Below are 20,855 nucleotides of genomic sequence, written 5' to 3' on the forward strand. Positions count from 1 at the left end.
GGGCACCCCAGACTGCTGTTTTGGGCTGAAATCGGGACGTTTTGGGGGCATCGCTCTGCCCAACCCACACCGTGAGGGAATAGCCCCGCTCGGGGGGCAGCACCCCCAGACCCTGGCACCGGGTGGGGGGGCAGACAGGACACGAACCCACCGTTTTGAGGCCAAATCCCCCGATTTCAGGGTCGTGTCCCCCCCGGAGCCAGACCCCCTCTCAGACCACCCCCTTTTGTTGCCAAACCCCCCCTTTTTGGGCCACCGCGAGCCGCTCCCCAGCACCCCCAACCCAACCTCCCCGTTTTGGGGCCAAACCTCGCCTTTCCCCGTCGTTTTTTGCGGCTAAAACCCGCCGCGCGCATGGAAAGGGCGGGAACGACCGTTACGAGCGTTACCTGAGGGGAGGAGGGAGGGGGGGAGGAGGGAGGGAGGGGCGGGCGCGCGCCGCCGCCGCCGCCGCAGGGGTGGAGTGCCGCAGGGGCGGGGCCGGGGCGGGCGGGGTTTGGGAGGGGGCGGGGCAGGGGGGCGGTGTAGGCGTGCCTTTGGCGGCGGGGCGGAGCTCAGCCGCGAGGGGACGTCGCCAAGCGCGGTCCGTCGGTGTCCCCCGTCCCCCCCGCCCCCCCTCCCCCCCACACCACGCGGAGCCGGTTCCGTCTCAAGGGGTTTATTGCGCTGCCGGGGCCGGGGCCGGGGCCTCCCTCAGAGGACCGGGCGGGCCCGCTGGGTGGGCAGGACGCCGAACCGCCGCTTCAGGGCCAGGCGGTGCCGGGAAAACTTGTCGTCGGGCGAAAACCGGGCCGGGTGGGCCGAGCGGGTGGGCTGCCCCGCCGGGGACACCTTCTGCGGGGGGAAAAGGGAAAGTGGGGGACAGTGAGGCCGGGCCGAGCCGTGACCCCCGGAGCCCTCCCTGGGCCCTCCCGGGGTCGCCTGCCGCACACCCCACCACCCTACCCCCCGGTACCTTCAGGGTATAAACGCGCTCGCCGCGCTCGTCGCTGTAGCACTGCAGGAACATGGCGCCGCCGCCCCCACCGCGCAGGGCACCACGGGAAGGGGAGGGGCGGGGCCACCGAAGGGGCGGGGCCAGGAAGGCGGGCGGGCGCGGGGGCGATGGGAAATGTAGTCCTGGGGGTCGAGGGGCCCCAGGCACTCGGGGGGGGGGGCACACACACCCCCACACCCCCGTTAATGATGTCGCTGCCGACGTCGTTTCACGGTTTTTGTGGGTTTTTCCGGCCGCCCCGGCCCCGCCCGGCAGAGTTTGGACTTTACCCCCCTCACCCCGGGATGGACATGCTGCGGTGAGGCCACTGGGCTCGCTGTGGGGGCCGCCATGGTGGTTGTGGGGGGCTACAGGGGGGCCATCATCTTGGCTGTGAGGGGCTACAGGGGCTGCCACATTGGCTGGGGGGACTACTGTGTTGGTTGTGGGGGCTGCCATGGTGGTTGGGGGGACTACAGAGGGGCCACCATCTTGGCTGTGGGGGCTGCTGTGTCGGCTGGGGGGGCTGTGGGGTCACCTTCTTGGCTGTGAGGGGCTACCGGGGCTGCCGTCGTGGCTGTGGGGCCTATGGGGAGCCACTGTCTTGGCTGGGGGGGCCACCGTGTTGGTTGTGGGGGGCTATGGCGGCTGCCATGTGGGTTATGGGGGCCAACACATTGCGGGCGAGGGGCTACAGGGGTGGCTGGCTCATGGATTGGGGGACACAGGGATGGGGGTGGGGCTGGCCCCGCCAGGGCAGCCCCATTCCTACCCCACACCACCCCCAGGGCAGTGGCCTGTCAGGCCTGGCCCACCCCAGCCCCCCAGCCCCGGCCCTTCTGGGTGTGCGACCGGCGCCGGGGGCGGCCCCGGGGGGTGGTGGCCACCAGCCTGCAGGAGCTGCAGCAGCAGGTGAGGGGCTGGGACCCCCCGGGACCCTCAAAACCCAAGGATCCCCCAGCTTTCTAGTTTCCCCCCCATGGCATGTGCTTGTCCCCAGGGCGGCCCCATAATCACACCTCGGACCCCCATAATTGCCCCCAGTGCTGTCTCATGGTGTCCCCACTCAACCCAAACACCCCAACAGGCCCCCGCTCCCCAAAACCCCCCAGCAATCACTCGCCTTCAATTACCCCTTGGGACCCCAAACACCCTCCACGCCCATTATCCCCACAACACCCCAATCCTCCCATTGACTACCCCTGCATCACCCCCTCATGCCCGGGGTCCTCTGACCTGCCCTGGGGGGGTCCCAAAAATGCTCCCAGGACCCCCTAATTGCCCCCCCCGCGGGCAGGTGGGGGAGGTGCTGAGCCTGGGGCCGCTCGTGGCACTGGTGCTGGCGGAAGACGGGACAGCCGTGGAGAGTGAGGGGTTTTTCCCCCAACCGACACCTCCCATTAAAAGGGGGGGAACCCACCGGAGGCGGCTTGGAGGGCCCCGCCCTGCGACAAAATCATCGCAGTGGGGGGCAATGGGGCGCTGCAGGGAGGTGGAGGGGCTGAGGGACCAGGACCCGCCCCCTCCTCCCCCAAAAAACAGGAGAAATGTGAAAAAAGCCACCGATTTATGTGCAAAAACAGGAGTTAGGAGGGCGGGAGCAGACAAGGCTTGGGCAAGAGCTACCAGAGCATCGCCTCTGTCCCTTAGAGAACTCCATGGTGCTCACAGCAGGAAGGGCTCTGCAGCCGGCCTCTCCAGTCTCCAGTCCTCCAGCAGCTCTGTGGTACAGATGCAGGAGCCTTTCTAGCCAGCAGCCCTCCAATGACTCTGTGGTCTGGTGGTCCGGAGCAGGCAAGAGGGGTGGGCAGAAGAGCCAGAGTGGCACCTGGGTCTTTACGGTTCTCCGTAGGGCATCTGAGCTGCTGAAACGCAGGGACGCTCTGTGCCTGCTCCTCCTCTCTGTGGCCTATGGTCATCCAGGAGGATGCCTCTCTGTCACCCGGGACGCCGCTCTGTGCCCCTGGGCATGCGTCAGTCCTCCAGGAGGGGTCCCAGGAGCCCCCGGCGGCGGTCAGGGGCCGCCTGTAGCTGCTCCCACAGGCGGCGGCGGCGGAGGAAGAGGTCCGGGCCACGCCCCGGCCATGGGGGTCATGCTGCAGGGCGTCACGCTGGGATGCTGCGGGGGGGGGGGGGAGAGGGGCGTTAGGGCGGGGCCCAGACACCGGGTCCCCCCGTCACCCCCCAGTTGCTCACCCAGGCCCTCGGCGATGACGGCGGAGGCCGAGGCCCAGACAGCGTCGAGGACACGGCTGCCGTTGCGGTGACACGCCAGCGAGAGGAAGTGACCCTGCGGGGGGCGGGGACGCGCTGTCACGGGGCGGGGCAGCGGGTGGGCAGGGACGGGGCGCGGGGCCCCCTCACCTTGAGCTTGCGGAGGAGGCGGCGGCGGGCGCGGGCGGGCACGGCGGGGCAGGCGAGCAGGGCGTCCCACACGCGGCTGCCGGGGGGGCTGCGGGCCAGCGCCGCCAGCGCGGGGGGGGGGGGGGGGGGGCAGGGCCTGCAGCGCCCCCAGCACCGGCCCCGCCTCCCGGAAGTGCAGCACGTGCTGCGGCAGGAGGGACCCGGGCGCGGTGACGGCGCCCAGCTGCGCCTGCGGGGCGGGGACAGGCGTGGGGGTGGGCGGGGGTCCCCGAACCCCCCCCTCGGAGGGAGCTCGGGGCAGCCCCACCCGCCCCCACCCCACTGCTCATCTCTGGATCCGCCCCCTCGGCCTCCTTGTCCCCGCCCCCGAAGGGGCGGAGCCCCGCCAGGAGCCCCACACAGACGCTCGGGCGGGTCCCAGCAGCCGAAAGCCTGTCGGAGGAGAAAGGGGGCTGCAGGAGAGAGGGGAAAAACAGAGGTTTCCTTTATTCCACCCAAAACGCACAAACGGCCCCGGGGATACCAGAGGGGCCCCCAAAATACAGCGATTCACCCCAAAGCTCTCAGCGCAGCCCCCCCCCCGAAGAGCTGCAGGACAACCCCAACCGCGCTGCAGGGTGCCTCCAGACCTGCCCCCAGAACCCAAAACCCCCTCAGGGACCCCCACGTCCCGCACAGACCCCTCAAAGTCCTTCTGGATCCACTTACAGACCTGTAAATCCCCTAGTGACACTACAATATATGTCCATAGGCCCCCAAAACCTCTCAGGGAGCCCCCAAACCCCCTCACAGATCCTCTAGAACTACTTACAGACCCCCAAAACCCCTCGTGATGCTGCAATACACAAGCACAGAGCCCCGAGGCCTCTCGGGGAGCTCCCAGATTCCTCACGGACCCCCAGATCCCTCACAGATACTCCCCCCCAAAGCCCCGCACGGATCTCACCCCCCACAAAGCCCCGCACGGATCCCCCCTCCCCCAAAGCCCCGCACGGATCCCCCCTCCCCCAAAAGTCCCGCACGGATCCCCCCTCCCCCAATTCCCTCCCAGTACATCTCAGTCCATCCCAGTACATCCCAGTTCCCTCCCAGTACATCCCAGTACGTCCCAGAACAACTATAAATGGGTGTTGCAGGTTGGGAATCCTGGATGTGAGGCTGTAGCAGAACTAAACCCCCCGCACCGTGGCGAGCGCCGTCACTCACCCTGGGACCCCGGCACAGCCGTAACAGCCACAGAGCGCCGCCGGAGCGGTGGTGAGGGGTGCGGGGGGGTCGGGGGGGGCTCCGGGGGGCTGCAGGTGCGGGGGGGGGCACAGGGGGCGGGGGGGGGCCGGGGGGGGGACAAGGGGTCCCAGAGGGGTGCGTATAAATGGAAAGGCATTTTTAAACCCCGCTGGCGCTAAGGGAGGTCCTGGACAGGAGCAGGACCAGCCGGTGCCGGGGCCAGGGGGCTGGTGCCCCCCGCTGCTCCGGGCAGGGCAGAGCCGCCGCGGCGCCCGGTGGCCCGCGCCGGCTAGGCCGGGCTTTAGTTCCTCTGTAGCAGCTGGTGGCGAGCTGCAGCTCGGGTTTGGGGGGCGTTAGGCTGGGACTGGGCACGGGTTGGGTTTGGGGGGCGTTAGGCCGGGGCTGGGCACGGGTTGGGTTTGGGGGGCGTTAGGCCGGGGCTGGGCACGGGTTGGGTTTGGGGGGCGTTAGGCCGGGGCTGGGCACGGGTTGGGTTTGGGGGGTGTTAGGCTGGGACTGGGCACGGGTGGGCAGTTGCTGAGCCAGGCTGGGGGAGTTGCTAGGGGCGGTGCCTGTTGCTAGGGGGTGGGGTCCTGCACAGCCCAGCCCCTAGGGTGGTTGCTAGGGGCGGGGCCTGTCGGTAGGGGCGGGGACATGGGCGGGGCCGCCTGCCCTCCCGGGCCGTTGCTAGGGGCGGGACAGACCGCGGGGGAGGGAGGAGGCGGTTGCCAACGGCACGACGCGCTTCCCCCGGCGCCGGTCTTTGACCCGGAAGCGCTGCCGGCGGCGTCCGGTGACCCGGAAGTGCTGTACGGGGCGGGGCTGCGGCGGACGATGGCGGCGGAGGAGCCTCAGCAGAAGCCGGAGCCTCTCGGCGGCGACGCGGACGGTACCGATAGACCCTGCTTTGACCCCACCGGGGCCGCCCCCACCGGTCCCCCCGCGACGTCCCGGCACCGCCCCGAGGGTCCCCGGCCCGGCCGGCCCCCCCCCCGCCCCAGCGCCCCGTGGGAGACCCGGCGCTGGGGCTCGGCTCTCACCCACGGGGCCTCCGCTACCCCCGTAGCGCCCCCCCGCAGCCCCACGGTACTCCTATGGGCCCCTCTACAGGCCCCCGGTCACCCCCATAGAGCCCCCTGCTCCCCCCGTAGGGCTCCCCCACAGCCCCACGATTACCCCCATAGAGCACCCTGGTGTCCCTCTAGGGCCCCCCCCATGGCCCCCACAGCCCCGTTGCACCCCAGTACCCCTATAGGGCCCCTCAACACGCCCCTATAGGTCCCCTAGAGCATCCCAACACCCCACAGTCTTCCCCCGGCACCCTGACACCCAATGGTACCCCCCAGCCCCTCCACAGCACCCCAGTGATCCCCTCCAGGGGCATCTCCCCGGGGTCCTGCCACCCCTTACCCCCCATGCAATCGGGCCCCCCCCCCCCGAGCTCCTGTGTTCCCCCCAGGGGTGAATTGCCTGGCCTACGATGAGGCTATCATGGCACAGCAGGACCGGATCCAGCAGGAGGTGAGGAACTCCCCTCTCCCCACCCCCCAACCCCTCCTCGGGGGTCCCCAAACCGCTCCCCTCCCCCTCAGGGGTCCCCCCACCACCACTGACCCCCCCCGGGGCCCAGATCGCCGTGCAGAACCCACTGGTGTCGGAGCGGCTGGAGCTGGCCGTGCTTTACAAAGAGTACGCTGAGGACGACCACATCTACCAGCAGAAGATCAAGGTGGGCACCAGTGTAGCGCTGGCAGCACCTCTAGGGCACCACTGTGACACTGGGAGCCTTTTAAGGTCCCCAGTTTGGCACCAGCAGCAGCTCTGGGGTATCGGTGTGGGAGCGGGAGCACTTTTAAGGCACCAGCGTGGCCCTGGGAGCAGCCCTCGGGCACCAGTGTGGCCCTGGGAGCAGGTCTGGGGCGCCACTATGGCACTGGGAGCATTTAAAGGGCACCAATATGGGATGGGGAACAGCACTGGGGCACCAGTCTGGCACTGGGAGCCTTTAAAGGTTACCAGTTTGGTACTGGGAGCAGGTCTGGGGTGCCACTATGGCACTGAGAGCCTTCAAAGGGGCACCAGTCTGGGCCTGGGAGCAGCTCTGGGGCACCAGTCTGGCACTGAGAGCCTCAAAGGGCCTGCGCCCCCCATCCGACCCCCTCCCCAGGACCTGCTCCAGAAATATTCCTACATCCGGAAGACGCGGCCGGACGGGAACTGCTTCTACCGCGCCTTCGGCTTCGCCCACCTGGAGGCTCTGCTGGAGGACGGGCAGGAGCTGCAGCGGTGCGCCACGCCTGGGTGCTCCCCCCCGACACCTGGGTGACCCCCTCAATGCCTGGGTGCCCCCCACCTGAGTCCTCTGGGTCCCCCTTGGCCCCCCCACGTCCGCCCTGGGATGCCTGGGACCCCCTGGGTGTGTCCCGCCCCAACCCCTCGGGTTGCCCATGCCCTGGTCCCCCACCAGAACCCCTGGGTGCCTCCCCCAATGCCTGGATGTCCCCCCCCCAGGTTCAAGGAGGTCTCTGCCCGCAGCAAGGAGGAGCTGGTGGCGCAGGGCTTCACCGAGTTCACCATCGAAGACTTCCACAACACGGTGGGGCGCGGGTGACCTGGGGGAGGGACGGGGTCCCCGTGACCCCACGTGTAGCCCCGCGACGGCGCGTGTCGCCCCGCTGACACCCGTGTTCCCGGCAGTTCATGGAGCTGATCGAGCGGGTGGAGCGCCGCGTGCCGCTGCCGGAGCTGCTGGCGGCCTTCAACGAGCCCAGCACCTCCGACTACCTGGTGGTGTACCTGCGCCTGCTGACCTCCGGCTGCCTCCAGCGCCACCGCCGCTTCTTCGAGCAGTTCCTGGAGGGCGGCCGCAGCATCAAGGAGTTCTGCCAGCAGGTCAGGCCTCGCGCACGCCTTTCACGGCCCCGCAGGCGGCGCGCGCCGCCTCCCGGCACCCCACGCAGCTTCACGCGGCCCTTGCAGGGCCCCAGTGGCCTCCGCAGGGTGCCTTTGAGTCTCGGGCCGCCCTCGCACGGGTCTCGCGTCGCACCCCAGGGCCCCGGCGTGGCTCTGCGTGGCCTCTGTCAGCCCCCACGCGTGTGTCGTGTCCCCCCCCCCCCGCAGCTTTGCGTGGCATTGCCCGCCCTCGCACAGCCTCCGCCTGCCCCCCTTCCCGTGCCCCTCACGCAGCCCCCGGCCCCCCTTTCTCCCCCGCCAGGAGGTGGAACCCATGTGCAAGGAGAGCGACCACATCCACATCATCGCCCTCGCACGAGCCTTGCATGTCTCGATCCTGGTGGAATACATGGACAGGGGGGAGGGCGGCGCAACCAACCCCCACGTCTTCCCCGAGGGCTCCCAGCCCCGCGTCTGCCTCCTCTACCGCCCCGGCCACTACGACATCCTCTACAAGTGAGCCCCCGCCTCGCACGAGGCCTCGCACGAGGCCACCGGTGCCTCGCACAGGCCCGTGGCTTCCCAGGGTCGGGCCAGGGCTTCGCACGGGGCCCGCGGGTGCCTCGAGTGGCCTCGTGTGGCCTCGCATGGCCCCACGCGGGCCCTCGTGCGGCCCCGCACAAGTCCCCTCCTCCGCCCACCCCCCCCAATAAAGATGTGGCCCCCCACTCCCCGTGCACGTTTATTTGGGGGGGTGGGGGGGAAGGGTCATGCTGGGGGTACCCAGGCATTTGGGGCAAGGATGGGGTGGGTGGGGGATGAGGCTGGGGGCACGTGGGGGGCACTTGAGGGGCTGGGAGGGGGCACTGGGGATCCTCTTGGTGGGGTTGGGGGTCAGGGGGTAGCGGTGGGGGGAGCAGTTGGGGGTGCAGGGTGGCACAAGACGCCTTTGGGGGCACTTGGGACCCCCTTAAGGGTAATTGGGGGGCGGGGGGAAGCGGTTGGGGGTCTGGGGTGGCTGCTGGGACCCACTTGGGGGACAATGGATGCTCCGGGGTGGGGGGTCCCACCCCCACTCCCCCCCCCCCAGGCCGTCAGGAGCCTCATCTTGCCCCAGGACGCTGCGGAGCACCACCCCGTCCTCCTGCTGTGCAACACCTCCTGGGGCACCCCCACCCCCCAGGGCCCCCAGCTGCCCCTGGGGACCCCACGCTGCCCCAGGGGCAAATTCCCCTGCCACCCCCCACCCCCCCCCCACTTGCCAAAGGCTCTCAGGGAGAGCCACGGCAGGGGGACCCTTGTGCGAGGGGCCCTCGTGCAAGGGGTGTGCTGCGATGGGTGCCCCCCCATCCTCGTGCAAGCCTGGCCTCCCCGTGCACAGCACGTGGGGGGGCACCGGGGGGGGCCACGAGTCCCCAGCCCCTGTGTGCGCCCCCGCGGCATCTGGCACAAGCCCTCGTGCAAGTGCTTACACAAGGCCCCGTGTAAGGCACCCCCCCGCACCGGGGGCCGGGGGGGGGGGGGGGGGAAGGGGGCTTTTAGCCCCCGCATCCCTCCGGAGGTACGCCCCGGACTCCCCCCCCACCCCCGCCCTCCCGGGTCCATCCTTCCCCCCCCGCCCCCCGGATTGCTCCCCCGCGTCCACCCTGCGGACTCCCCCCGCCCTCCCGGGGTCGGTCCCACCCCCGCCGCCCCCCCCACGCCCCCCCCGCCGCGCTCCCGGTCCCCCCGCACCGGGAGGCGGCGCTCCCCCCCCCCCCCTCCCCCCCCCCGCCCCGCCGCCTTCCCACGCCCGCAGCCGCCGCCGCCAGCACCGGGCCCGACCGCGCCGGCCGGTACCGACCCCGGTAAGGGCCCCCCCCGTCCTCCCTCGACCCACCCCCACCCCCAGGACCCCCCAGAGCCTCCCCCCATCCCCCCCGCTTCATCCCCGCTCCCCGCCCCGCAACCGGTGATGCTCCAGCCCGCGGGAGGGACCCGGGCGGCAGGGACCCGGGCCCATCCTCCCCCGCTACCACCGGAGCGACCCCCCCCCATCCGCAAGACCTCCCCAAATCCCCCTGATACCCGCCCGGAGCCCCCCGAAACCGCCCCCCCCCCCCCGCCCCGGTACCCAAGGATGCTCCGGCCGGGGGGAGGGGCCCAGGCGGCCGGCGGGGGCGGGGGGAGGGAAAGGACCCAGGCGGCCGGGGGTCTGTCCCCCCGCCATGAGACTCCTCAATGCCCCCCCGGAGCCCCCCAAACCCCCCCCGGTACCCCGAGATGCTCCAGCCGGGGGGAGGGACCCATGCTCCAGCCGGGGGGAGGGACCAGGCGTCCGGGACGGAGAGGGGAGGGGGCCCAGCATTTGAGGTGCTGACCCCCTTCCCCGCGAGGCCGCCCCGACTCCCCCAACCCCCCCGAACCCCCAACCCCCCTCCCCACCCCCCCCTCCCCCCCAACCCCCCCCAACCCGTCCGAACCCCCACCCCCCCCAACCTCCCGAACCCCCTCCCCACCCCCCCGAACCCCAATGCCCCCCCCGCTACCCAAGGATGCCCCAGCTGGGGGGAGGGCCCCGGCGTCCTGGGAAGCGACCCCCTGCCCACATGACCCCCACTTGGGTCCCCCAAAACCTTCCTGACCCCTCCCGGAGCGCCCCCAAGTCCCCCGGCCCCCCCCCACCCCAGCACCCAGGGGCGCTCCAGCCAGGGGAGGGGCCCAGGCGTCCGGTGCTGATGGGGGAGGGGTGGTTATTGGGGGGGGGGGGGCTGGGATCGGGGGGGCATCACCCAGATGCCTCGGTCCCCTCCAGGGGGGCGGGTCACGTGACCCCTCGTGCGCGGCAGGGGCTGACGCAAGGGTGACGCCAGGGCACGAGAGGCCGGGGGGGTCCCCAAGGGGCTGCTGCTAATTAGGGGCACTTCGTTAGTGGGGCCGGTAATTAGCACCCGGGGGAGGGGGGGCGGGGGCCCGGCGGGCGTCGCACGGGGGCGTCACGCAAGGGGTCGTGTTGTGTCGCGTGAGGGCCCTCCCGCCTCACGACCCCTCCCCCCCCCACCCCAAGCGGCCCCCCCGGTGGGGGGGGGGGCCATGGAGCACCGGAGCCGGTAGCAGCGGCGGCGCACGAGGACCCGTCGCACGAGGACCCGGGACCCCCACCGCCAGGCAGAGCACCAGGTAAGGACCCACCCACCTGCCCCCCGCCCAGACGCCTGGGTCCCCTATGATGGGGGGGGGGTCCCTGCCCCGTGTATGGGGTGATGGGTGGGGTTCCTGCGCCCCAACAGCTGGGTCCCCTATGGGGGGGCTGGGAGGGCTGGGGGACGGCCCCCGCCCTATAGGTAGCGCTGGGGGGGTACCATGCCTGATGGGGGGGGTGGGCTGGGAGGGCGCTAGAGTGGGGTTCCTGCCCTATATATGGGGCTGGGGGGGTGCAACACCTGACCCCTGGGTCCCCCGTGGGGGGGTGAAGGGGGTCCCTGCCCTATATATGGGGCTGGGGGAGATGCAGCGCCCAGACACCCGGGTCCTCTGCCAACCCCCAGCTTACCCCCTCTCCCCTCCCCACCAGGACCCCCTTCCCCTCATGGCCCCCCCCCCTCCTCCTCCTCTTCCTCCCCCTCTCCCCCCAACCTGGGCCCTGACAGCCTTCACACTGGCCGCCCTCCGGGGGGGCGGCCCCCCCCCCTTTCCCCTCTCCCCCCCTGACTGTCGTCGCCGCCGTCGCCGCCGCCGCCGCCGCCGCCGCCGCCTGTCCGTCCGTCTGCCGCTGCGCCGGCGGCCCGCGTCTACCTGCAACGACCGGGGCCTGACGGCCGTCCCCGAGGGTCTCCCCCCCGGCGCGACCACCCTCTTCCTCCAAAACAACCGCATCGGCGACGCGGCATCCCGGCGCGTTTGGGCCACTTATCGGCGTTAAAGGTCCTGTACCTGTACGCCAACGCCTTGGAGCAGCTGCCGGCGCACCTGCCGCCGGCGCTGCGGGAGCTGCACCTGCAGGAGAACAACGTCCGGGGGCTTGTGCCGGCGGGCACTGGCGCGGGGCGCCGCTGCTCGAGCGCCTGCACCTGGACGACAACTCGGTCTCGGCCGCCGGCATCGAGGAAGACGCCTTTGCCGAAAACCGCCGCTTGCGGTTGCTGTTTTTATCCCGGAATCACCTCAGCAGCGTCCCGCCGGGGCTGCCGCCGGCGCTGGAGGAGCTGCGGCTGGACGACAACCGCATTCACACCATCCCGCTCCGCGCCTTCGAGGGTTTGCCGGCGCTTCGGCGCCTGGTGCTGGACGGGAACCTCTTGGCCAACCAGCGGATGGCGGACGACACCTTCAGCCGCCTGGTCAACCTCAGCGAGCTCTCCCTGGGGCGCAACGCCCTGGCGGCGCCGCCGGCCAACCTCCCCCGCGCCCGCCTGCGCCGCCTGTCCCTGGCCGCCAACGCCATCAGCCACGTCCCTGCCGGCGCCTTGGCGCGGATGCGCTCGCTGGAGCGGCTGGATCTCTCGGACAACAACCTGACGACGCTGCCGCGGGGGCTCTTCGACGACCTGGGGAGCCTGAGCCACCTGGGGCTGCGCAACAACCCCTGGTTCTGCGGCTGCAACCTGGCCTGGCTGCGGGACTGGCTGCGCCGGCGGGCGCCGCCGCGGCTGGAGGTCAAGGGGCTGCTGTGCCAAGCGCCGGCGCGGCTGCGGGGGCTGGCGGTGGGGGGACTTGAGGGGGGAGATGGATGCCTGCGACCCCCCGGCCGCCGCCCCGGGAGCCGCCGCCTCGGCGCCCGGGGTCGCGGACGTGCCCGCACGGCGGCGGCGGGCGGCCGGCATCGCCGGGGGTCCCGACGTCAACGGGCGGCCTGTGGGGTGGCAGGGCGGCCCCGGGGGGGTCTCTGAGGGTCCGGTGGCCCCCGGCCCCCCCCCGGCGCGTCCTTACGCCTGAGCTGGTTACGGCCGGGGGGGGGGGCGGTGACGGAGACGCTGGTGCGGGGGGAGCGGGGGGAGTACGTGGTGACGGCCCTACAGCCCCGCGCCCCGTACCGCGTCTGTCTGTCTGCCCTCGACCCTCCCGGCGTCGCCGCCACCCCCACCGCTCTGCGCCCAGGCCCGTGCTGGCGGCGAGACCCCCGCCGTATCACCGGGACCCCCCCCCGCCAAGGGACGCGCCCCCCCCACTACCCCCCGGCGGCGGCGGCGGGGGGGGCGGCGGCGGCGGCGGCCGGGGTGGTCCTGGGGGTCTTGGGGGGATGGTGGAGGAGGAGGAGGAGGAGGGGAGGCGGGGGGGCTCCCCCGCCGCCCCCCAAAATCGGGGGCGGGGGGTTGCCCCTAAGACCCCTGCGGCCCTCCGAGGAGGGCGGCATCCGCACTGTCTTCCCCCCCCCGCCCCCGCCGCCCCCTCCCCCCCCCGCTGCCCCCCCCCAGCGCTCGGGGGGTACCGGGGGGGGCGGGTGCCCCATGGTGGGGGTGGGGGATCCTGAGGGGGGGGGGGTCCCCTCTTTCTGGGCCCCCCCTCACGTTGGGGACCCCCCCCCGGGGAGATGGCGGGGGACCCCCCCCCATTTTGAAGGACATTTGGGGGGGATCCCCTGGGGGTTCCGGAGAGGGGGAGGGGAAGGGGTCCCCCTTCCCCTCCCCCACCTCCTTTTTGTGGGCATTTGGGCTTTTTTAAAGGTGTTTTTTGGGCACCACTGCTTTTGGGGGAGAAATGCGGATTTGGGGCAAGAATGGGTCGGGGGGGGGCGAGCCCGGGTGTCCTGGACGCCCACGACCCCCGTGAAGCCTCTGGCCTGGACAAGAGGCCATGGGGAGAGGGGCTGGGGGGTGTGGGGGGACCCAGGTGTCCGGACCCCCCCCCCGCGGCTCTGGGGCGTATCAAAGTGCCCCCCTCCCCCCCCTCGAGGTGCCTTCACCCCTCCCCCCGCCCCCAGCTGTTGGAATTGGGGGAAAAGGACCAAAATCAGGAAAAATCGACCCAAAAGGCCGAGGGGCGCCCCCCCCCCCCCCCCCCCCAATAAACCCAGCGGCTCCTTTTCCCTCCAGCGCCTCTTTCCCGGACGCCTGGGTCCTCCAGCGCGGGGGGGCCGGGGGGGCGGGGGGGCTGCATGCACACGCGTGTGCAACGCGGGGGGTGCCCGCGCCTGTGCTGGGGCCTGTCGCACCAGGCCCCCCCCACCCCCCCCCACCCCGCAACCCCGTGGGGTGGGGGTGTCGGGTGGGGGGAGGGGCACATGGTGGTCATGCGGGGGGGGCTTACGGGGGGGTGCACGAGGACTTGGGGAGGGTCACACGGGGTTGTGGGAAGGTCACAGGGAGGGGCGTGTGGGGTCATGTCAAGGTCACGTGTCTGTGTCTCCACCTGTCCCCCCCCACCCCCCCCACCCCCCCCAGGGACCCAGGCATCTGGCTGCTCCATCCTTGGCCTCTCCCCCTGTGCCCCCCCCCCTTTGACCTCCCTCCAATCTGAGGCTACCTCAGGATCCCCGTACAAGCCCCGCCTCCCTCGGGCAAGCCCCGCCCACTTTTGGTACAAGCCCCGCCCCTCGCCCCCCGAGGAGACACGTGGGGCAGCGAGGCCTCCGCGCCGCCAGGGGGCCCACTCCTGCCTCCACCCACCGTGTGTCCTCTCCCACCCTCCCCCCGTGATTGGCATCGCACACAGCCAATGGAAGAGGTGGAAAATTCCAGAAGGGAGAGAGGGTCCCTGCCAATGGGCGACCAGCGCCGGCCGTCGCGGCCAATCGTCGTGCGGGGGTGGGCCCTCCGCCGGCTTCCGCCGGGGAGGCGGGGCTGGAGGAGGGCGGGCACTTCTTTCCCCGTCGGCCAATGGGGAGGCGGGACCGCAGGAGACGGCCAATGGTATTGCGCGCGGGGGCGGTCGGGCGGGGCCGGCGGCCAATGGGGCGCGGGTGGGCGGGGCGCGAGGGTTCTAGCAGCTTCCAGAGGGCGGCGCGTTGTCGGCGGGAGCGGAGCTGAGCCGGGGTGCCATGGAGGAGGTGGGCGGGGGTCCCGGGCGGTCCTGAGGGGGTTTGGGGGGTCCCGGGCGGTCCTGAGGGGGCTTGGGGGGTCCTCGGCCGGTCCTGAGGGGGCTTGGGGGGTCCTGGGGGGTCTGGGAGGCTTCTGAGCGGGGCTGGGGCGCCATGGAGGAGGTGGGCGGGGGTCCCCGGCCGGTCCTGAGGGGGTTTGGGGGGTCCCCGGCCGGTCCTGAGGGGGCTTGGGGGGTCCTGGGGGGTCTGGGAGGCTTCTGAGCGGGGTTGGGGCGCCATGGAGGAGGTGGGCGGGGGTCCTGGGCTGTCCTGAGGGGGTTTGGGGGGTCCCCGGCCGGTCCTGAGGGGGTTTGGGAGGTTCCTGAGTGGGGCCGGGGGGTGGGGGGTGTCTGGGGGGTCTAGAGCAGGTCTGGGGGTTCCCTGAGAGAGGCCGGGGGTCTCGAGAGGGGATCGGGGGTCTGGGGGGGAGGCGAGGAGGAGCTTTGGGGGTGTTTAGGGGGGCCCGGGGGGGTTGCTTTGGGGGCGCCCATGGGGGTGCTGTGGGGGCCCGGAGCGCGGTGGGGAGGGCCCTCAGGCGTTGGGGGAGGCCCTGAGGGGGTTGGGGGTCGCTGGGGCCTCCATTCATGTTCTCATATCCTTCCCTCTTTGTGTCTCCCCACCCCCTCCTCTTCCTCACCCCGCCTCGTGCCCCCCACCCTCCTCTTCCTCATGCCTTCCTCCCTCTGCTGCCCCTTCACCTTCCTCCTCCTTGTGGCCCTCACCTTCCTCACCCTCCTCCCTCTGACCTCCAATGCTCACCCCCCTCCTTGTGGGCCCCCCCTTCTCTCGCCTTCATCTTCCTTGTGCTCTTTCACGTGTTCCTCCTCTTCCTCGCCCCTTTCTCCTCACGTCCCGCTGCCCTCTTCATGGCCCTCCATCTTCTTCCCGCTTTGCTCCCCTTCTCTTCCTCACCCCTTCCTCATGTCCTTTGCCTCCTCACCCCCTCTCCTCTTCCTTGCGGCCCTTCCTCCTCCTCTTCGCACGTCCCATTCTTCACATCTTTCTCCTTCTCCTGCTCCTTCCTCGCCCCCTCCTCTTCCTCTTCCTCGTGCCTTTCTCGCTTTCGTGCTCCTCCTCTTCTTCACGCCTCCCTCCTCGTGGCCCTCGTCTTCCTCCTGCCTGTCTCCCCTCCCTCTCGGCCCTTCCCCCCTTTTGTGCCCCTCCTCTTCTTCACGCCTCCCTCCTCGTGGCCCTCGTCTTCCTCCTGCCTGTCTCCCTTCCCCTCCCGCGCGGCCCTCATCTTCCTCCTGCCCCCCCCCGGCGCAGGCGCAGGAGCTGAAGGAGCGGGGGAACCGGGCGCTGGCGGCGGGGGACGTGGCGGGGGCCCTGCGCCATTACACGGCCGCCATCGCCCTCGACGGCCGCAACCACGTCCTCTTCAGCAACCGCTCGGCCGCCTACGCCCGCCAGGGCGACTACGCCCGCGCCCTGGCCGACGCCTGCCGCACCTCGAGCTGCGCCCCGACTGGGCCAAGGTGGGTGGGGGGGCCCTCGCCCACCCCTGGGGCGCCCCGGGGCCCCGCGCCGGGGGCTCACCCGCCTCTCCCCCCCGCCCCCGACGCAGGGGTACTCGCGCAAGGCGGCCGCGCTGGAGTTCCTGCACCGCTTCGAGGAGGCCAAGGCGGCGTATGAGGAGGGGCTCAAGCACGAGCCGGGGCAACGCGCAGCTGAAGGAGGGGCTGCGGGGGGTGGAGGCGCGGCTGGCCGGTACACGGGGCGCGGGGGGAGGGTCCGGGGGGCTTGGGGAGGGACTCCTCAGAGGGTTTGGGCTGCCAGACTTGGTCGGGGAGGGGATTCTGAGAGATTTTCAGGTGGTGCTGAGGGACTTTGGGGTCCCTGCGGAGAGCTTGGGGGGGGGCGGGCACTGAGATTTTTGGGGCCCTAGAGTGGGGCTGGGGTGATGGGGGGGCTCTGATGGGGTTTGGGGTCCCTAGGAGGATTGCAGAGAGCTTGGGGGGGGGGCACTGAGACTTTTGGGGCCCTAGAGTGGGGCTGGGGGAGGGGGGGCTCTGATGGGGTTGGGGTCCCTGGAGGGATTGCAGAGAGCTTGGGGGGGGGCACTGAGATTTTTGGGGCCTTAGAGTGGAGGGGGGGGGTCTCATAGGGTTTGGGGTCCCCTGGGAGGGATTGCAGAGAGCTTGGGGGGGGGGCTGAGATTTTTGGGGCCCTAGAGTGGGGCTGTGGGGGTTCCTGGGAGGGTCTGGGGTCCCCGAGGAGGAACGGGGGGCCTTGGCTGGTAGCAGACGCCCCCCCGTCCCCCCTGCAGAGCGGAAGCTGCTGAACCCCTTCAGCGTGCCGGACCTGTACGGGCGCCTGGAGGGGGACCCCCGAACCCGGGCGCTGCTGGGGGACCCTGAGTACCGGCAGCTGCTGGAGCAGCTGCGCAGCCACCCGGCCCAGCTGGGCACGTCAGTGAGGGGCCGCGGGGTGCTGGGGGGGGGCCTCGGGGGGCCTGCGGGGGAGCTGGGGGGGACTTGGGGGGGCCTGGGGACAGGAGGGGGGACTCGGGGCTGGGTTTGGGGTGCTGGGAGGGGTAGGGCAGTGCTGGGGGGGGTTAGGGGCAGGTTTGGGGGGATCGGGGGGCTGTAAGGCAGGTGTGGGGGTTCAGAGCAAGTTTTGGGTGCTGGGGGGGCTGTAAGGCCGTTATGGGGGTTCAGGGGGCTCTGGCCAGGTTTTGGGGTCTGGGGGGTTCTGGGGGCCTGCAGGGCAGATACGGGGGCAGGCTTTGGGGTGCTGGGGGGGCTGCAAGGCCGTTATGGGGGTTCAGGGGGCTCTATCCAGGTTCTGGGGGGCCTGCAGGGCAGTTACAGGGGGGTCAGGGCAGGCTTTGGGGTGCTGGGGGGGCTGTAAGGCCGTCATGGGGGTTCAGGGGGCTCTGGCCAGGTTTTGGGGTTCGGGGGGGGCCTGCAGGGCAGATACTGGGGGGGTCAGGGCAGGTTTTGGGGTGCTGGGGGGGCTGTAAGGCCGTCATGGGGGTTCAGGGGGCTCTATCCAGGTTCTGGGGGGCCTGCAGGGCAGTTACAGGGGGGTCAGGGCTTTGGGGTGCTGGGTGGCGTCGGGGCGGATCTCGGGCTACCAAGTCCCCCCGGGGGGGTTGGGGTGCAGCCCTCACAACCCCCCCCCGTCCCCCAGGAAGCTGCAGGACCCCCGGGTGATGACAACCCTGAGCGTGCTGCTGGGGGTGGACCTGAGCGGGGCTGAGGAAGAGGAGGAGGCCCCTTCCCCACCTCCCCCGCCCCCTCCCCAGCCCCCTGCCCAGCCCCCCCCGCCCCAGGAGCTCCCTGAAAACAAGAAGGAGGTGAGAGGAGGTCCCCCAAACCGGGGGGGGGTGGGGCTGGGGAGGCGTTTTGGGGTGACTGGCCCCCCTCCCCAAACTGGAGGCTCGGTGGGACGAGCCAGGCAATGCCACTGACAAGCAGGAGGAGTTGGGCGGGGGGGGGTGTAGGGCATGTTTTGGGGTGATGGGGGCTCTAGTGGGGTTTTGGGGAGCTGGGGGGTTTGGGGTGACCTGTTCCCCCCCCCCCCCCCCCCCGCAAAACCCCAGGCCCAGCGGGAGAAGGAACTGGGCAACGCCGCCTACAAGCGGAAGGAGTTCCCCACCGCCCTGGCTCACTACACCCGCGCCGAGGAGCTGGACCCCACCAACATGACCTACGTCACCAACCAAGCGGGTGAGTGGCCCCCAAATCCCCCCACCGAGCCCCCCCAGAACCCCCCCTGAGCCCCCCCGAACCCCGCTTGCCCACCCCCACAGCCGTATACTTCGAGACGGGCGACTACAACCGCTGCCGGGAGCTGTGTGAGAAGGCCATTGAGGTGGGGCGGGAGAACCGGGAGGACTACAGACAGATTGCTAAGTGAGTACAGCGCGATCCGGGGGGTTAAAAAGGGGGTTCGGCCCCCCCTCCCCAGCGCCCCCAAACCCTTTTTCCCCCCCCCCCTTCCCTTGCACCACGAACCCCACGCCCGCAGGGCGTACGCTCGCATCGGGAACTCGTACCTGCGGGAGGAGCGGTACAAAGAGGCCGTCAACTTCTACAACAAGTCCTTAGCCGAGCACCGCACGCCCCGACGTGCTCAAGAAGTGCCAGCAGGTGATTTGGCGGGGCCTTGGGAGGGTCGGAAGAGGGGGTGCAGGCCGGGAACCCCCCCCCCGAACCCCGAATCTGGTGCCGTAGGCAGAGAAGATCCTAAAGGAGCAGGAGCGGTTGGCGTACATCGACCCCGACCTGGCGCTGGAGGAGAAGAATAAAGGCAACGAGTGCTTTCAGCGAGGTAAAAAGGGGGGCCGGGGGGGGGGGGGGGGGGGGGGGGGGGGCAAAAGCGGCCCCCCCACCCCGTGGTGACCCCCCTGCCGCCGCGGCCCCCCCCCAGGGGACTACCCCCAGGCCATGAAGCACTACAGCGAGGCCATTCGCCGCAACCCCCACGAGGCTCGGCTCTACAGCAACCGCGCCGCCTGCTACACCAAGCTGCTGGAGTTCCCTCTGGCCCTCAAGGTCTGGGGGGGGCTGCTTGGGGAGCACGTCTGGGGGCGCGGGGCTGCTCGGGGGGGGCTGCTTTGGGGGTACAGGGCTGGGTTGGGGGGGGTTTGGGGCGCCTCTGACTCCTCGCTTCCCTCCCCCCCCTCCCCAGGACTGCGAGGAGTGCATCCGCCTGGAGCCCTCCTTCAGTGAGTGCGGGGGGGGGCTGTCCCGGGGGCCCTGGTTTTGGGGTGCGCCCCCTCCCCCGGCTGTACCCCTCCCCTGCCCGTCCCTCTGCCCCCAGTCAAGGGCTACACGCGGAAGGCGGCGGCGCTGGAGGCCATGAAGGATTACAGCAAAGCCATGGACGTCTACCAGCGTGCCCTGGACCTCGACCCTGCCTGTAAGGTGAGGGTGTCGCCCTGCCACGCCCCACCGCGCCCCGCCACGCCCTCCCCTGCTGACGCCCCCCCACCCCGTACCCCGCAGGAGGCAGGGGAGGGCTACCAGCGCTGCCTGCTGGCCCAGTACAACCGGCAGGACACCCCCGAGGAGGTGAAGCGCCGCGCCATGGCTGACCCCGAGGTGCAGCAGATCATGAGCGACCCCGCCATGCGCCTCATCCTCGAGCAGATGCAGAAGGACCCCCAGGCCCTCAGCGAGTGAGTGTCCCGCGGGGGGGGGGGTGTCCCCGGCTCGCCCCCAGGGCTCGTGTCCCCGAGCTGCTGCCTGCAGGGCGTTACCGGCCGCCCCGCGGTGCTCACCGAGCCGTTGGGGGGATGCCCGGAGCTGGTGGGGGGTCCCCAGGGGGTCCCTGAGGTGCCACAGGGTGTTACTGGCCACCCGTAGCCTGCCTGGAGCTGGCGGGGGCTCCCCAAGCTGTCACCGGGGGTCCCCGGGGGTGACGCGGGCCACCCCGCGGCACGCTCAGAGTCTTCAGGGGGACACCTGGGGCTGGGGGGGGGGTCGCCAACGTGTCACTGTCTGTCCCTGACACGCCAGGGGCTGCCTCGGGCCCCCCCCCCCCCAGCCCCGGGGCTCCCACGGTGTCCCCCCCCTGACCCCGCGGTGTGTCCCGTTCCCCCCCCCCCCCCCAGGCACCTGAAGAACCCCGTCATCGCCCAGAAGATCCAGAAGCTGATGGATGTGGGGCTCATCGCCATCCGGTGACGTCCCCTCCCCCCGGGGACCCCCCCGACCCCCCCGGGATGCGGCTGTGGGGGGTCCCGGGGGGGTCGGGGGGTGCTGCCCCCTCCCCCCCCCCCATCCTGTGCTGGTTGTGGGGCGCCGCGGCCCCCAATAAAGAGCGGAGCAGTTGCCCGGCCTGGCCTCTCTGGGGGGCGGGGAGGGGACCGGGGGTCCTGCGGGCCTGGGGGGGGGAAACGGGGTCCCCTGGGGGGGAGTGGGGGGGGCCCTGAGCGCCAGGGTCGTGTCTTGGGGGGGGGGGGGGGGGGGGAATCCAGCTGCCTGCACCCCCTTCACCGGGGAGAGGCAAGGCTGGGAGTGGGGCCCCCACACCTGGGGGCTGGGGGGCACCCCACAACCGCGAGCCCACAAAGGGCCCTGTAGCTGCTAGTGGGTGCGACGGCACAGGGACCCATGGCCTCCGGCCCCATGGCGTCCGGCCCCACGGCTCCTCCCCTCCTCAACTTCCTCTGTGGCGGCACTGGGGGGTTGGGGTGAGCCGGGCATCCGGGCCCCCTTCCCGCCGTGGGGCGGAGCAGTGGGGCGGGAGGGCACCCAGGCGCCCGGCGATGGCGGGGCTGAAGACGGCGAGCGGGGAGGCCATCGACGGCTCCTTCGAGCTGCAGGTCGAGGTGGAGGAGGGGGTCGCCGTGGGGCAGACCTGCCCCATGGCACCCCCTGGCCCCACGGCGGCCCCCCGCACCCTCGCCCTCCGCGTCACGGGGGACCTCCATGTCGGCGGCCTCATGCTCCT

General features: G+C 71.5%; 5 protein-coding genes across 5 annotated transcripts; 3 read left to right on the top strand and 2 right to left on the bottom strand.

The window, feature by feature from the left end:
* Positions 1-642: 642 nt before the first annotated feature.
* NOP10 (NOP10 ribonucleoprotein) lies at positions 643-1,079 on the bottom strand. The gene is made up of 2 exons (XM_075080527.1): positions 956-1,079; positions 643-834 (listed from the first exon to the last, which is right to left on the bottom strand). The coding sequence occupies exons 1-2, from the start codon at positions 1,007-1,009 to the stop codon at positions 694-696; spliced, it is 195 nt and encodes a 64-aa protein (XP_074936628.1). The 5' UTR covers positions 1,010-1,079; the 3' UTR covers positions 643-693.
* A 1,447-nt stretch (positions 1,080-2,526) lies between these two features.
* LOC142051391 (uncharacterized) lies at positions 2,527-5,223 on the bottom strand. The gene is made up of 5 exons (XM_075080528.1): positions 5,202-5,223; positions 3,670-4,246; positions 3,341-3,569; positions 3,173-3,266; positions 2,527-3,095 (listed from the first exon to the last, which is right to left on the bottom strand). Exons 1-5 carry the CDS (start codon positions 5,221-5,223, stop codon positions 2,623-2,625), a joined length of 1,395 nt encoding a protein of 464 aa, XP_074936629.1. The 3' UTR covers positions 2,527-2,622.
* On the top strand, positions 4,423-8,166 carry OTUB1 (OTU deubiquitinase, ubiquitin aldehyde binding 1). Its single transcript, XM_075080526.1, has 8 exons — positions 4,423-4,597; positions 5,343-5,456; positions 6,027-6,088; positions 6,198-6,296; positions 6,735-6,853; positions 7,079-7,163; positions 7,265-7,459; positions 7,782-8,166. The coding sequence occupies exons 2-8, from the start codon at positions 5,402-5,404 to the stop codon at positions 7,977-7,979; spliced, it is 813 nt and encodes a 270-aa protein (XP_074936627.1). The 5' UTR covers positions 4,423-4,597; positions 5,343-5,401; the 3' UTR covers positions 7,980-8,166.
* A 2,501-nt stretch (positions 8,167-10,667) lies between these two features.
* On the top strand, positions 10,668-12,489 carry LOC142051392 (leucine-rich repeat transmembrane protein FLRT1-like). The gene is given in 6 exon segments (XM_075080530.1): positions 10,668-10,691; positions 11,089-11,223; positions 11,226-11,319; positions 11,322-11,461; positions 11,464-12,144; positions 12,146-12,489. Coding segments are annotated over 6 exon segments (1,302 nt in total). The 3' UTR covers positions 12,374-12,489.
* Positions 12,490-14,690: 2,201 nt separating this feature from the next.
* STIP1 (stress induced phosphoprotein 1) lies at positions 14,691-20,233 on the top strand. The gene is given in 17 exon segments (XM_075080531.1): positions 14,691-14,700; positions 15,720-15,900; positions 15,903-15,928; positions 16,018-16,107; positions 16,109-16,160; positions 16,720-16,861; positions 17,586-17,751; positions 17,998-18,124; positions 18,208-18,310; positions 18,426-18,519; positions 18,521-18,547; positions 18,632-18,728; positions 18,828-18,952; positions 19,089-19,125; positions 19,221-19,324; positions 19,406-19,578; positions 20,014-20,233. Coding segments are annotated over 17 exon segments (1,626 nt in total). The 5' UTR covers position 14,691; the 3' UTR covers positions 20,087-20,233.
* The last annotated feature ends 622 nt before the right edge of the window (positions 20,234-20,855 follow it).

Source organism: Phalacrocorax aristotelis, unplaced genomic scaffold (genome assembly GCF_949628215.1).
Source record: "Phalacrocorax aristotelis unplaced genomic scaffold, bGulAri2.1 scaffold_36, whole genome shotgun sequence".
Taxonomy (NCBI): domain Eukaryota; kingdom Metazoa; phylum Chordata; class Aves; order Suliformes; family Phalacrocoracidae; genus Phalacrocorax; species Phalacrocorax aristotelis.